The following is a 16827-nucleotide window of genomic DNA, read 5'->3' on the forward strand; positions in this document are numbered from 1 at the left end:
TAATACCAAGAATGTTGAAATCCAGAAATGGAGAGGTGAGGACAATTTTTATCACTTGCTCCAAAATAATACACTCAGGAGATTTTTTTTTTTTTTTTCTTGTCTTGTTTTTTGGTACCAGGGATTGAACCCTGGGGTGCTTAACCACTGAGTCACATCCCCAGACCTTTCTTCATTTTTTTATTTTGAGACAGGATCTTGCTAAATTACTTAGGGCCTTGCTAAGTTGCTGAGGATGGCTCTGAACTTGTGATCTTCCTACCTCAGCTTGGATAACAGGTGTGTGCTACCACACCCAGCCACGAGTTGGTTTTCTAGCAGAAAATGAATTTGTGTCTAAGAAAATGCTTAAAGATCTTGATAAATGAAGCAGACTCCTTTGGGTCCAGATCCAGGGCAGTCCAGGTAAATGAATATTGCTTGCCAGTTACAGGGCTTGAAAAAATTGGAACCTGTTCATAAAACCTTTTCTCATTTGCTGGATTCCAAGTTACCACTATAAATAGTGGGGAAATTCATTCCGTTTCAGGAAGTGTTAGAGGAGGAGGGATTCTGAGATAATCATTTCAGTTCAGTGGTTTTTGAGCTGTGGACCATAGAACTCTTGAGTTCTGCCCTCAGAACCACTAAAAAAGGAAAAGTAAAATGGAATCCAACAACTGGAGTTCCCAGGCAACTGTTCTTACATCATCTTAAAACTTCTCACTTCATCCAACACTTGGATTTTGTGGAAGACCAAAGAAAAAGTTCAGATGTGAGCAGAAGTCCAAATGTAAGGTCTTCAAGGTTCCAGGAAAGCAGCAGAGTACTGACCTTTCATCTTCTAGCTTCTCAGGTGTCCTTTCCCTCTTTGTGCCACGATCCTTTGTGCTCATAAAAAGGCAGAGTGCTTGTGTTCCTTTCCATGCTTTCTTAACTCTCCCTTATCCCATTCTGAAGTATTGCTTAGGAAGAAGTTGGTTTCTATTGCCCTGGAGTCACCTAGAGAAGATGAAATTCCCTTGTCTGTGCCAAAACTCCCTCTTTCACCCGTGATTTTATTCTTTAGAAAAAACATATTCCCTATCCTGTTTTGTGCCAGGTTTTTGCTTGGTGCCTTGGCAAAGGCAAAGGTGGATCAACTAGAGTCTGGCCCCAGGGAGACTGCCTGCCACAGGGAGTTGAGTTACACTGTTAGACAGCAGCATGATATCTGCAAGTCACAGGAGGAAAAAAGGGAAGAGGTTTTTATAAAGCTTCCAGTAGTTACTTCTGGGAGATCCCCAGAGGGAAGATTCAGAGTTAGGTGAGCAGGCTGAAGCACAGATGGCAGTGCTTGGTGCTTTCTCTGCCTCAGGTCAACCTATGTTTTAACCTTGTTTATGATCTTTGTTTTGCTGTAGTTTTAATTCTGGGTAGTAACCATATTGCCTGCCTTTGCATCTCCACACCAATGACACGGTGTCCTTCAGTGAATGCTTGCTTCTTGCCTGTGTGCACAGCTCTATCCAGAGAGTTATGAATTCTGTCCCATGGCATTAAATGAACAAAAGACTTATGCATAGTTTGAAGTTAATAGATAGTTAAAAATGATGAGCCAATTGAGTGTTATGGGTATTTGGAAGAGGGAGAGAGAATTTCTGACTAGATGTTGAGAGTGAATAAGGCAAGGTTTTTAGAAAAGATAGCATTTGACTAAGAAATTTCACTGTGTCTTATGAAAGCAATTAAGCCTTTTGAGTTGGAAGTAAAATATCAACTAGTAGTCCAGCCATGAGTCAACTGGAAGGGACTCACTACAGATAGAGAGATGTCAAGAGGCTGCTGTGAAAGGGTACAGCTGTCATAAAAAATGGACTTGGCAAATGTTGCTGAGTACTTATAGGCAACACAGGAAAGAAAAGAAGCAAAGGTGTCGCAGAGTATGTGGGATGATGGGAGAGGGGCAGTGCCCTGAACAGAATAGGAATGGCAGGAAGAGGACACAGTTTGCAGAGGAAGATAATGAACTGTCTGGGACACACTGATCTCAAAAAGCCTGGAACACATGAGGAGGCCAGAGAGTCTGGGGTGATGGATGCAATGCAGGGGAAGACCCAAGAGCTTGCTGTCTCTGAAAGGGTCTCCTTATGGTTCATTTCCATGATAAAAGCTCCCTCCCATAAATTAGGTGCTTATGTGATTAGTTACATTAAGATTTTTCTCAAAGAAAGAAGATTTATCACAATATGTAAATTCCACAAATGAGTACATTGACCTAATTTTGCTTTGATTTTGTTCTAAAGGAGCTTCTTAGGTCATTTCTGTGCAGACTCAATAATCTTTAAGTGTGTGTGGAATTTGAGGCGATGGTCTCATAATTCCAGATGTTCCTTTCTTATACCTCTTTTTTAATTTGAATTTTATCATACTTGAATATTCTAATTGCTGTAATCATTAAAGGTATTACTGTATTGGAAAACTTGGTAAACAGAAAAACATAAAAAAAAAAAAACAAGCAAAAATTACCCATAATCCTACCACCACACACAACTCCTATTAGGTGTTTTTCTGCTATATGTGCAGGAGTGCATATGTGTACATATGTACCTGTGTGTATACACATAGTGCATATACACAAAATTATTTATAAAAATAATTAGATGATATGTGAACATAAATTTTCTAATATCGTAAGTGGTATTTTATACTTTATTTCATATCCAATTTTTTTCAGTTGCCATTATATCTGAGCATTTCCCATGTCATTAAAAATGTTTCAAAAATGTTATGTTTATGTGCTACGTAATTTTGCATTATATACATCTCTAACACCATGAAAGCATCCTCCTGTCATCTGACAATTCAGTGGGGCACGTACTTGGAGAGGATGAGCTGAGATGTATTTTGCAATCACATTCCTCTACAGTGATGGCCTACTCATCATTACCTTCTCTTCTTACCAGTACTTCCCCTGATGCTGGAAGTTTTAGATGGAGTCAGGCCAGTGCTCACTGCACAAGCCCATGAGTGGTCAAGTAGTTAAGGACCCAGGAGTTCCACCCCGAAGCCAACTATTTCTTATATCCTCCTTTTGTGAACATTCTTAAACATAATTTGCCTGCTTCACCATTCCTCACTCATTCAGACATGTCTGGATGCCAGCATACAAACACACACACACAATCAAAACCTAAACACAGGGAGAATTTCTTCAAGTTCCTAAATTGATATTTTTGTCATTCTTTGTGATGTGCACTTTCCCTAAAGAAAAAGTGTCTTGACGGTAAGCAATAGGAAGTTTAGACAAGATTGCCTCCTCTGCTGTGCTAGTGTAGTGAAAGGCCAGGGCTGTGGCACCAGCCCCAGGAGAGAGCAGAGCCCATGCACACGAATATGCATTAGTAGGACTGGACAGAGCACCATTGTTTTGATATCTTTCTGTTTTCACAGGTGCCATGGAGTCATTTTATGAGTCTTCACTATGACCCATGCCATAGAAAGACAAATATAGCTACAGTTTTGCTGAATCCAGGTTGAAAGTTCCTTTTTCAAACAAAAACATAGTTTCTAAATCAGTCCAAAGCGAAGCTCAACATCTTGAATTCAGTGAACTCCCCCATTATTCCCTTCCTTCAGTTCAACTTGTTTCCTTCGATGTTACTGTCTCCATTTGAAATATCATCAGCTGATAAATCAATTGACAGTAATCTGCAGCAGTTCATTTTAATATTGAAGATGACAAATTATAGCCATAAATATTTTCAGGAGAGAAGGTAATGGTATGTACTTATGCATTTAGAAATTGATATAGACATGAATAGATACTAGGGTCAGGCAAAATATAACTTCAATTTGATTTATTCCTTGATTGACTGTCTTTAGATAACAGCATATGCCCAAGATTCTCAGAAGAACTTTGAGAAGTTGGTATTCTTTAAAATATAGTTTTTTAGAAAGAAAACTCCCTTAATTACTAGATGTAGCATTATTAGAAAGTAATCACATGATTCTAACAAAAGGCAGGAATAGGCTTTCATCTAATTTCTTGTCTGTCAGAAGAAAGAAGAAAAGAATGGGATGCTTAACTCCAGAAACAGAAACAAAAGTTTAATGTGGTATTCATTTCATGCTTGCATTAGAGTTCCATAGGGCATGCCCAAAGGCAGCATCCGGTTTCATGAACATTGCTATGTAAGGATAATATACATATACGTGTGTAGGCATGCATGCGTGCACACACACGAATTTCATTGTACAAAAGAATACACTATTGGTCATATAAATAAATACAGAAAATTTAGTCATGTCAAATAAATAAAATGAACTAGTGCTCCAATGATTTCCTTTCTTGGGAATAGATGTCTGCCTTCACAACTTGTTTTCTATTTTCTCTCATATCTCTTTGAGTTCTGACAATGTCTTCAGAGTCTGTGCAGGCTCTGTATCCCTCTTTATTCCCTCCTTACCTTTTATGATTTCCAGCCAGTGATAGTTTTTATCCTTTGGATCCAGTATGCCCAGCCCATTGTTTGTACTCACACACTTAGGTTTGTGAACCATATGAAAAGAACATACTGTAGTATCCTATATCAGAGGATGGGGTCAGAATGAAAGGCTTAACTGATTTAAATAAAAGTATAAACATCTATGTTGAATATATGAAATACATATATGTTTATATGTGAATTCAGCAAATTCCCCCATTCTCTTTCTTCCTTCAGTTCACCTTGTCTCCTTCAATGTTACTTTCTCCATTTTAAATGTCATCAGCTGATAAACAAATTGACAGAGATCTGTAGCAGTTCATTCTAATATTGAAAATGACAATAAGATAGATAGATAAAAGGTAGATAGATAGATAGATAGATAGATAGATAGATAGATAGATAGATAGATAGATAGATAGATAGCGCTATCTCCATCCATTCCAAGGACATAGACAGAATGCATGGATTCCTTCAATAGTCATTAGAGGAGCTTCCTGGCATTTTTCAGTTGGAAAGAAGCATCTCCTGCTTATGTTCTACCAAGCTCTGTGTCTGTATTGAGTTCTTTTCATCTTCTACTTTTGACAGAGGCTTTGTCACACTAACACTCTTATCCAAATCCCACAAGTCATAAATCCTCCACAAGCTAGGGAACAGGCCTCAGCCAGGACCCAGTCTCACCAACTGGAGGTTTTATTTGAATTGGATTTTAAAATATCTAATAATACTAGTCTCTGTGTCCATTGGATTTTTAAAATACCTAAAAATACTAATTCTGTGTCCATGCTTTCTCTTTGTTATGTAGATTAACATAATTTTGGAGTCCTGCAAACCTTCAGGGACTTCCACACAGCCTGTAATGTCGTGTACATCCTTTAACCTCACAGCATATAATGTCATTTTTTGTGGCTCCTTTAGCCATATTCTATTCTAGAATAGAATAGAATTCTAAACCTCACAGGTTTCCAAGGGTGCTAGTTATATACTAACAACAGTCACAACTGCCATAACCACTACCATAAAACTACTATATAACATTTTATAGACCCCCCCCCTTAAAGAACCCTTTCATATGTATGAAATTTTCTTAGCTTTATTTTAGTAGGGAATTTGCTTTTGCTGATAATTGCCTACTCCATTTGGTAGTTCCTCTCTCCCTTTTATAAAATATCCCAGTGGCTATTTCCCAGGTCTTAGGAAAATCTTTACATCTGCCAAGAGAAGAAACTTAGTTGCTCATGCATGCTGCAGTGTTGTCAATTCTGAGGTACATACTCTCATGCTTCAGTGACTTTCTCTTTCATCAGAAGTGAGACAGTAACTCTAATTGCTTGCTGAGCATCTGGAAGTAACATTAATAATGATGATAATAATAATGACCTCATAGGACATATAATTTGGGGGATTAAAGAACATTTACAAGCTTATTGTGTCATAGTTAATGATGAGGTGCCAAGTTTTCTTGCCACCACCCTTTCAAATGGTATTTCCTGCTTGGATCAGAGAACTAATTTAGTAAACGGTATCCTTTTGAAGAAGTTGCCCCATCTAAAAGCATATGCTAGCACAAAGATATTGAACTGTTTTAGTGTTGTTTTTCAGAGATGATTTATTAATGTTGTTTTGCATTTGTATAAAAATTGTATAATGTAATCATTTAGTGTTTATTTATTGTGTGTACCTTCTACTCAGAGGGTTGGCATTATTGTTCCTAACAGTGACGGATACAAGCAGATCATGCCTTATGACCTCTACCATCCCCTTCCTCGGTACGTAAATCTATCATCCTGATGTTAGAATTAGCAAATCAGTCTTCTGATGCTTTTATATATTTGTATATATAGACAATATAGAGAGAGATTCTGTGCTTTTCTATAAAAATAAGATGGTAGATGGTATATTTTGTAGTCCTTCCTGAACTCTGCTTTTGAGTAACACTGGCCTGCTCAGACTGTAAGCTTGTCATTCAAACACTGTTTTAAAATAGGCTTGATCATATTACATTGGAGTGGACATGGTAATTCACTCTGATTACATGCAGCGTATGGGCTTATGTTATGCCTTTCTGTCACTTGCCTTGTCTTTTTCTGTCTCCTCTGCAGTAGGACTCTAGTTATTAAAGCACTGTTGCTAACTATTAAACAAACCCTGCCCAAAGTATTATCACAAACCACCAATGTGCAAATTGCAGATGTGGTATTTTTCCATATACTGACTTTAAATGTCCTCTTTCTATTTTAGAGAACTAAGTACAAAAGGCAGTTTTTCTTAAACCTTATATTGTTCAGAACAATTTGTGGGGCTTTTTTTTCTTAAACATAAAATGTAATGTGCTGTTGTTTTAAAAATACGATCTTTTTTCAAAAATAGGAAAAATAATGAAAGTAATTAAAAAACCTTAAAAAGAACTTCTCATCTTTATATTTATTAGAAAACTGGAGATGCTGAAAAATATACTGAGTATATTACTTGATGCATTGGAAACAGCATTTTTGGTATCCACAGATACCAAAAATTAGAATTGGGTTTAAATAGATCTTTACTCTATTTTCTTTGCTTATTTGACCCTGCTATTTAGAAGCAAGAGTTCAAATCAGATCAGAAGTAGTTAGAATAATGTACAGTAGTTTTCTAAGTCCCAAACCTAGAAAATAATTGCATTTTGAACTGTAAAATAAAGCAAAGTTTAATTGAAAGTCTCCAAATCCCTAGTGAGTTAGTATCCAAATAGTGATGCCTAGAGATCATCTAGTTTTACTCCCCAGTGATGCTACATTCTTCTATTTTTTTCCCCCAACAATCACACCCAAATACCACAGATACATAAAAACATATATTTACACAAATCTTCATTCATATACATTTAATGCATATGTATCCACACATAACTCTACACACATATAGATATTTATATAATACTTATATACCAGGGCAAGTTGTCATCCAGTGTCTACTTACATACTTCAGTGACTGGCAGGATACTCACTTTTCACCCTCCAAATAGTAGCATCTAGGAATGGGGGATTTGATTTAGACTAGCTATAGTACTTGTTGCTAAGTCCTTCTACTAAACAGCCACCTCATTAGTTAGTTCTCTCACACTTCCCTCTGACTATATTGATAAAGACAATGAATGACTTTAAAATGCTCCTTGATGTATCATTTTGCTGATTTGATCCGGAATTCCTCCTCTCCTTGATAATTTAATGAAAATATCAAAAGATCAATTTAATGGAACCAAGATTTCATTTGATGATAATTTCCATATCTGTAAAACAAGCATTCATAGGACACATGCTTCTGTTTGTGTGAAGGTCATACATTTCAAAATAAAGGCAAAGTTGGGTGTCAAGAGTGAGTAACATCAAGTTTATGTTTTTCCTGTAATGGCAGTTCCTAGATTTCTGTCATATCTTCTGTGGTCTCTCTTGTTTATATTTCTCTGGCATAGCTAATGCCTCTCTTAAGTTAGACTTGATCTCTTAGAGAACTGTCCTTTCCCCAAAATGCCTTAAGGCCAGTGATACATAGAAATGGTCCTCCATGTTTGTTTGTACCATGTCCTGTGATATACATTTGGCAGGTCCATGTATCACAGTGGGAAAGGATAATTAGCAAATAAAATATACAGACTATTTCTTACCCCTTTAATTCCTGTTACTGATCTAGTTCTGAAGTTAGAAATTCTGTTTCCTGGCAAAGTACTAGTAATCGGAAGCTATTTCTACAAATGTGTTTTCATTTCATAAAAATAACTTAAGGCTCAAAACCGGTTCTCAAATAGCAGCTACCCACTAATCAAGTCAGAAAGCTTTAGTAATTTGAAGTATTTAAGTGGATTTAAGACCACAAGTGTAGGTACAAAACATTATGAATTTTTAGATTGTTATTTCCTACTTTCAGTCTTTGACTTTATATGTATCTGAACGTAAAAGTGTAGTCTGATAAATTATCCTGATTCATAATTGATATGTGTCACTTCTTAAATACCTTTTAATTTTGAGAATTTCTTACACTAAACACATTGTGTGTTTAAAAGAATTAAAGGCTGAAGGAGTTAAGGTACATGGTATACAAACTCATTTAATGTCTTACAGGACAGGATCCCAGGATGCCCCCTCTCAACTTTTATTATTTTTTAAAGCAGCCAAACATGTTTTGCTTTAGAAGACCATATAACCCTATTATTATACAAGGATTCATATGATAATATTTCACATGCAGAACTGTTGTTATATGCTGAAACCATACTATTAATTCTTAGAATAATATTAGCCTCATTTGTCTTTTTGGGATCACCGACATTGAAAAGGACACTTAATTCTATTTGTAAAGTTACACCATGATCACGCGTCCAAGTGTGAGACAGAAATTAATCACTCTCCCTTTAGAAGGATCAAATTTAGGGATTTTAGAGTACCAATTAGAAAATGTGCTCTTTTATGTCAACTTAACACCCTAAGAAATTAAATGTATATTAAAAAGCACATTCTGGATTGTCAGAGCAAATATGTACTTATATATTCAACCTGACTTCAGTCTGACAGGCCTTCTATCCACCACCAAAAGGAAGCCCTTCAAGAACATACATGAGAACTGGTCTTACCCTTTTAAAAGAGAAACTTTCTGCAGAGCTACTTTATTTTCTTAGAGGACATATTTTAAAGTCTCCCAAGGGGTAAACAAAGGGCCTTAGTGTCCCATAATGACATTTCTTGTGTGCCTTCTGGAGAAAAACACATATGAAAATATTATATGACAGCATCTCTTGACTCTTGGCAATGGAAATAACAATTGCTGCCTAAACTTGAACAGCACAGAGAAAAGGTGATGGAAAACTCTCTTAACTGAAAAAAACACATTATTCTGTCTCCTTCGGAAGAGAAATCAAGTTCACAACATACATGAAATCCTACTTACAGAGTAATTAAAATTTCCATGGAATAAATTTAGCTATTCAAGTGAAACAAGTGGGTGACATTTTGTTTCTCTCTCATTAAAATTCTCTTTCCTATTTCTAAGAGAAATTTTAAAGATCTGTAGCAATCATCATCAACTAGCAGAACACATGTAAGAAAGACAAGTCCAACTCATTCAGTCCTGATGTTTCTGTGGTAAGAAATTCCACATTCTGTAAATCTACAGGAGAAAAGAAAAGAATTAGGTAAAGACATCTCTCTGTCTCTGGTCCCAGTACTTCAATGGAATTCTCTTTAAAGTTATTGGCAATGTTGTTGTTTTCTGCCTTAGTTAACTATTTCTTAGATTCAGACACCATAAGCCTTTCAACCCAACTATTTCACTGTTCTCGGAGTTCTTTCCCTGAGGAACTCTAGCTGCCAGTACCCCGTAACAGTGAAAGACTAACTTGATGATGTTTATATGAGCAGTTTCCTCCTCAGCTTGATGATGGCTCAATCTGATCATCGAAATTGTGCTGAATCTCTGTAGTCCCTAAACTGATACAGACAGAGGCAAGAGGGAAAGAGCTTTTGCTTATGTTGATCTGTTATGAGTTTCTCCTATCCAAAGTGTCCAGAAGTAAAGTAATAAAATATTATCTTGAAAATAAAATTATTTTAGCTAGGCACAGTGCTTATAATCCCAGCTACTCAGGAGTCTAAGATAGGAGAATTGCAAATTCAAGGCCAGTCTCTGCAACTTGGCGACACCTGTCTCAAAGTAATAAATAAGAAGAGCTGAGGATGTAGCTCAGTGGTAGAGCCCACCTGGGTTCAATCCCCAGCACCACAAAATAAATAAGTGAAATATAATAAAAGCATCTTGCCCATGAGTTAAGCTATTAACTTTGTTATCCATCTTTAGTCTTGACATATATACTTTATGAGATTTGGTGAAAAATGAATAAGTTATAATATATAATTTATGAATAATACATATGTATATGTATAAAAATCTTGAAACTGTGGGAAGGACTGAGGACTGAACTTCATCTCTTGAGTAGGTTACAGACAGCACAGATATCCAGGAATCAGCTCCCTAAACAGTGATTTCTTACATGAGTGTCAAGTTCCATGGTGTATGGAGCGCTTTTGGCAACTTGGAATCCTTGTCTCCTACTCCTCAGATTGTAGGCAAGAGATATCTTTTGGTTCTCTGGACCATAGCCTCTGAGAACCTGATGATCCCGATAGGCCCAGGGAATGGGGTTGGTGTGACAGGTCACTGAGGAGCTTAGGCAATGTGCATGTCTGCCCTGATGACTCCCCTTGCTTCTGTAGGTGGGAGGCCACCCCGTGGACCGCCTGCTCCTCCTCGTGTGGGGGGGGCATCCAGAGCCGGGCAGTTTCCTGTGTGGAGGAGGACATCCAGGGGCATGTGACTTCAGTGGAAGAGTGGAAATGCATGTACACCCCTAAGATGCCCATCGTGCAGCCCTGCAACATTTTTGACTGCCCTAAATGGCTGGCACAGGAGTGGTCTCCGGTAACTGTGCCCTCTTTCTTTGTTCATTAGGAGAGTAAGTCCACTCTTCCCTCTCGCCATCATGCCTCACTGGGTACCCCGTGCGGCTCTACCCTTCTCCTCTTGGGGTGTCTAGAAGCCCATAAGCTTAGCTTCTGGAGTAGAAATGTCACCGATTCAGCATGGCCAAAAGCACATTAATTTTCAGTGTCTTTGTTTTTTTTGAGTTACTTCACGGAAGCCTCCTCTGCTCCCCTCTGTTGGGGAAACAAGTGCCTTTCAAGAGTCACTGAGGCTGAATGACTGATCCTAAATCTGCAAAAGCTTCTCTGATGGTAGAGCTCTGTAGACTAGAGTTTGATTTTAATCTTTATTTATTATACTCTATCCAAAAAGAGGCTAGTGGATTAAATTAAAAATGTGTCTAATATTCATTGGAGGGTGGATAAAGTGTAAACAACACAAAAATGCGTATAAAGTTGAATATTAAAACCCCAAAAATTGCAAACATTAGGAAACCTGCAATAATTAAGCCTCAAATGTTGTTCTGGGTTTCCTGTCTGCTCATAGAAAAGGGAAATGATACGCGATAGAAAGATGTGGAAGTAAATCATTGTTCCCTTATCCATAGAAATGAACAGAACTCCTCACTCAGCCTCGTGGCTTTGTGGGAACAGAGTAGAGCTGTGATGTCTTCTGATATCTAGACATGCTACTGGACATGCAGAACCATTGGGGGTGCTATCTACATCTGGCCATTGAATCTGTTCCTATAAACATTTTTTTCACTTTAATATAATCAATTAGATTGACCATACTGCAATATAAATTAGCCATGATGGCAGTTTAAGCTCATTTTATATCCACATGGGAGCTAACATTTCCCATATTTGGGGACATTGCAGTCACTTGCAAAATAATTAATTAAAAAGCAGTGTTGGTAATTAAACTTGAAAATACTGTATTCTAGTTTCTTTTCTCCTTTTTGGTGCTCCATTTGAGACTTTGCACACACCGGGTGCCTCAGGGTTGCTGACAGATGAATTCAAGCCTAAGCAATCCAAAGTGATGTAATTTTCAACCAGCTTCATCTCAAATAGCCAAACAGAACAAAGGTCCCATGACCAGTAAAAGTGTTCTAACTTCTTGGGGAGTTCTCACATAAAAAGTCTTAGTTGGGAAGTGAAGAAAGGGAAACAAGGCTTTGCCTATGAGTCTCTTCTCTCTTGCCATCTCTTTGCAGTGCACAGTGACATGTGGCCAGGGTCTCAGGTACCGTGTGGTCCTCTGCATTGACCACCGAGGAATGCACACAGGAGGCTGCAGCCCGAAAACAAAGCCCCACATCAAAGAGGAATGCATCATACCCACTCCCTGCTACAAGCCCAAAGGTAACTGGCTCTTTACTGGCCTAATCCTTGTGTGTATTCAGATGCAATTTTATATGGCTTTGAGTATCCCAAGTATTCTTACCAATGATTTTTTTTTAAAACTTTACTAAATGGGTTTGATTCTTTTTTTTTTTAATCTTTCAAATTGTTTTGATTTTAAATTTTATTAAGGACTACATATAGCAATTTGTTTATACAATGATCTCCCAAGTCATAAAGTTGTTTGAAGACTGTTGCCAAAAAATATCAGATATGTCTGCTTAAAGGGAGATCAGATTGTATGGAGAGATATGTGTAATTTACTGTCCACATTTCTTGCTGTTAAGAGCAAAGGAGGGAATCTAGTTGTGTACAAAATTCACTGGGAAGTCTCATACTTCAAACTGATGAAACAGAAAACTGTTGCTTTTATATTGGAAATTAAAACTTTAAAATGAGACTAAATTCCAGAAATATATTTTGGAGTGAAAATTTGACATATATCAAAATTCGATAGATACTAGAAATAATTTATTTTAAAAAGAAATTTTAGAAAGGTTCTTCTTAGTGAGCAAGTGGGTTATAATCCTACTGGACCTCTCAGATTAGCATGAATACTAATCTGATTTCTGTGCTAGTATTGTTACTAGTCTGTCAACGAAGCAGGGAAACCCCAAGTCACAAACCATTTACATGTAAAGAATTCTTCATTATAAAACTCTTCCAATTTTGAATGCTAAGTATGTTTTTCCATTCCTTTCTTAATTTATTTCTTAAGCCACTAAATATCTATGAAAATCAGCTACACCCTAGCTCTTTATAATACCTTTCATGTGAATGCATAGCATCAAGAAATCTAAATTAATGATGTAAAAGGAAACCCAAAGCCAAAAATATAGCAGAAATCCTGATTACTTTTAATAAATGCATCTCTCTCAGAGTCTCAGTTTTTTCATCTGTAAAATGGGGAAGGTCTCATTTACTCTCACTTAGAGCTCATGCAAGAGTAAATGAGATGTAATGTAATTATGATGCTCAGCCTGATGCCTGACATAAAATAAATGTTACCTTCAACTCTTGACCATCATTAGTGTCCTCAAATATCAGAGGAAGTCACCCTACATGAACTGATGGGACTCAGGTCAAGTGAACAGTAAAGTATTTCAAGTCCACTCTTTGTTCCAGAGTGAACCCTTGGTCAGGGAAAGACAGGATGTTTGTGCTGTCAGAGATGGCTTAGTTGACCAGTCAGAGATGGCTTAGTTGGCATTTATTAAAAGTAATCAGGATTTCTGCTATATTTTTGGCTTTGGGTTTCCTTTTACATCATTAATTTAGATTTCTTGATGCTATGCATTCACATGAAAGGTATTATAAAGAGCTAGGGTGTAGCTGATTTTCAACCATCTATCACTGGGATAGATGGGAGTTGTAAAATGATGTGTGTATAGGTTCTGTGTTGCTGGGTTTCACATATTAGCAAATCCTTTTGACTTTGGCAGTTTTTTGTTTCTCACTTTATTTTCTAACTATAAGCTATAGATGCACATAGAGGGCAAGTAGTGATGCTTTTACTCAAAACAAGCATTTACTAGTTCTGTCTTTAGCAAGTTACTCCAGGAAAAGAAAAGCAGTTTGTGGTTAACTATCAGGAAAAAAATATGGATTTTCACAACTAACTAGTGAGTCTGGCTCTCTAAATATTGTTAAAATACCATGTAATTCTATGGTGTGTGCATATACGGACATATTTCTTTCATCTTTATAATTATATGTTATAAAATAGTGGATAGAACTTGACTGGTTCATACTATAAAGGCAAATATGCCCATAAATGACCCTAATGAATATGTCAGGTTGGGAATCTTGGCAGTTACTTCTGTAAGAGCAGTTATAACCTCCCTATTTCTTTTTTTCCCTCCACATTTTCTCCCAGGAAGTAGTTAGGAAGCTTGTTCTGAGTCGTTTGGCCAAAGCTACATAAACAGGTGAAACAAGTCAAATTACAGGTTATGGGCCCAAAGTTCTATGTAGTCTAATTGTCAGTGAGCCTTGGTGGGGTATTGAACAAATCAGATAACTAAAGCAATGTTTTGTGAATTTCAGAGGCAGAGTTTGTTAGCTTTTGATGACTGGCATAGATAACACATAGTCAAAAGGAAAAAAAAATTAATGAAAATATTACAACCTAGTTTTTTTTTTTTTGCTTTGTGTTAGCATTTTTAAAGGTATGAAAAGAAGCTTTGATGATTCTTTATATGCATATTGAACTAGTGTTCCTAAAGCTGTGACTTTCATAATAAAAGGACTTTCCTTTGCTATTCAATGTAATAAAGGGGAAACATGTACACAGAGACTAACATTATTAATATTTTGAAAATCCAATTTCATTTTTCTTGATATAACCATCATCAGAAATAGCAATTTACCTAAAAGCATTATTTGCTATTGTCAACATAGTCACTTTGAGGTATAACATAAAACTGAAAACTGGTGAGAACAAGGAACTTGCCTGAAACCCCAGATTGGTTCTGACCGCCTCTCTTTTATGTGCATGCACTTGATTCTCAGAGAAACTTCCAGTAGAGGCCAAGCTGCCGTGGTACAAGCAAGCTCAAGAGTTAGAAGAGGGAGCTGCCGTCTCAGAAGAACCCTCGTAAGTTCTAAAGCACAAATAGTTCTTTTTTTTGAAAAGAAAGCAGTGTCCCACTGTCTGTGGCTTTCATGGGTGCTGAACCAAGCGTCAACATCTTCTCAAAGGTGAAGGGATGTTTCATGTTTGAACAATCAGAGATGTTTCAATTTCAAAGCATTGGTCAAAACCTTGAATTGAAATGCAATTTAGAAATTTCTAGATCCATCCTGTCTGAACCTAAATATTTTTTCAGTTTTGCCTGAAATAGAAAAATGCAGTGGATTGTTTGTTCTTGTCTCCAAAATCTGAGCTCTCTTCTCTTGGCAAGAGGCCAAATGTGAGGAAGCCCAGGCTGCATCTGATGATGCAACATAGATTAGATGTGCAAGTCCGGGCAGCATTTCAAGCTTCTTATCTTTATTTCCAGCTTTGCAGTATATCCACTCCAAGAAAAGAAAGGATGTGTGAAATATAGATGAGGGCAAGGAGAGTTTAGTAGCTTCCTTTTCCCTTTCTTGCTAGGTTTGGTATCAGAAGGAGACCCTGATCTTCGTTCCACTTGTTCATGGTCTCATAGCTGCTCAGTCTTATCAAAGCCAGGATGTTTAATAAGACCATTAGGCACAGATTTGCCTGTAGCATCAGAAGGAGAGATAAGGAAGAAGAAGGATAAAAGCAAAGTGGTTGATTGACTGATAAGTACATATTGATTCCACCAGAAAATACCAGTAGGCATATCTGCTGCCTTATTTTTACAGAAAAGGGAATATATTTTATTGAAAAATTTCATCTCTACCAAACAATTTCTTAGGTTGAAGATTTTCTAGATTAATTCATTTAATGTAAGTACTGGGTTCTGTGTTAGTCATGAGAACATAAGACATGTTATCCAACCTCCAAGTGTTCACAGTATCACATGCAGGATAGGAAATGGTTTTCAAGTCAACCCGTAGTTTAAATTTACCAGAGATATAAATGAACACTGTATCTATATCATTAAATACAATTTATGATGTTTTTTCAGATTAATCTTGTTTGAATCTAAGCCTGGTGTGGTTTTTCCAGATCACAAAATTGTAGTCTTTAAATCTCATCCAAAATAACAAGAGATTCAACAAGAAATTCAAAATGCAGATTTGTTCAAAAACTAAAGGTCATTTTAAAATAAATTATATTAAGTCACTTGATTTCACAGAAAAAAACAGTACTCATATTAAATAACACATTTTTAATTTAAAAGGACAGCTAAGCAAAACAAATTGTTCCTGTTCTATAAAGTTACTACAGCAACATTTTCTATTCTTTGAGAAAAGCAACTAACCAGGACAGAACTTCGGAGGAAAGACAGTGGTTAAAGATCACACAGTACAATCTTCAAATTTATTTTTCTTGCTCCTGCCTTTACCTAGTTTGACAGACCTTCCTGTTCCTGGGAGGAATTAAGCAGCTCATTTTGGAAGGGCATTAATTCCTTCATCCACTAAGGTCCTATTTAAGACACTGAAAGATGCTGTAGTATTTGGAGCTGATTACTCCTTGCATGTATTTTTTTGGTTAAATATATTTAAAACCAAACATGTATTATTTTTCTTAAACTATCTGCTCTCCTTTTACTTTATAATTTGGCATTCCCTCTGAAGCATGATATTATCTATAACATAGTATTCTGACCAACATTAAATAGTAGAACAATGCTGAAAATAAATGAAAACATCTTGCATCTATAATTGTACTCCTTTAACATTAGTATACACATCTCAGATGAAAGCTATAACTGGAGTTTAATACTTTTGCAGAAGCATTCTATAGACATCAGTCACCCATACTTTGTAATGAGTGTTTTCCACTGGTGTTCTGATTAAGATGATTTATGCTTAATTTTAATCTTAATAAAATCATTAAAGTAGTTAAACACATAGTTTTAGCTGTTGAACTATAGCCATATATT

General features: G+C 36.6%; 1 protein-coding gene across 3 annotated transcripts in view; it reads left to right on the plus strand.

The window, feature by feature from the left end:
• The window catches only part of ADAMTSL1 (ADAMTS like 1), a 381058-nt gene that overhangs the window by 165970 nt on the left and 198261 nt on the right, over positions 1-16827 (plus strand). For 2 of the 3 annotated variants that reach the window (XM_079113153.1, XM_079113152.1), the window contains exons 10-13: positions 6167-6217; positions 10691-10895; positions 12118-12265; positions 14816-14900. In XM_079113153.1, the coding sequence (XP_078969279.1) occupies positions 6167-6217; positions 10691-10895; positions 12118-12265; positions 14816-14900 (489 nt within the window). The remainder of the gene's footprint in view (positions 1-6166; positions 6218-10690; positions 10896-12117; positions 12266-14815; positions 14901-16827) is intronic. The other variant, XM_079113154.1, reaches the window with a different exon arrangement.

This window comes from Sciurus vulgaris (genome assembly GCF_902686455.1).
Source record: "Sciurus vulgaris genome assembly, chromosome: 15".
In the NCBI taxonomy this organism is placed as follows: domain Eukaryota; kingdom Metazoa; phylum Chordata; class Mammalia; order Rodentia; family Sciuridae; genus Sciurus; species Sciurus vulgaris.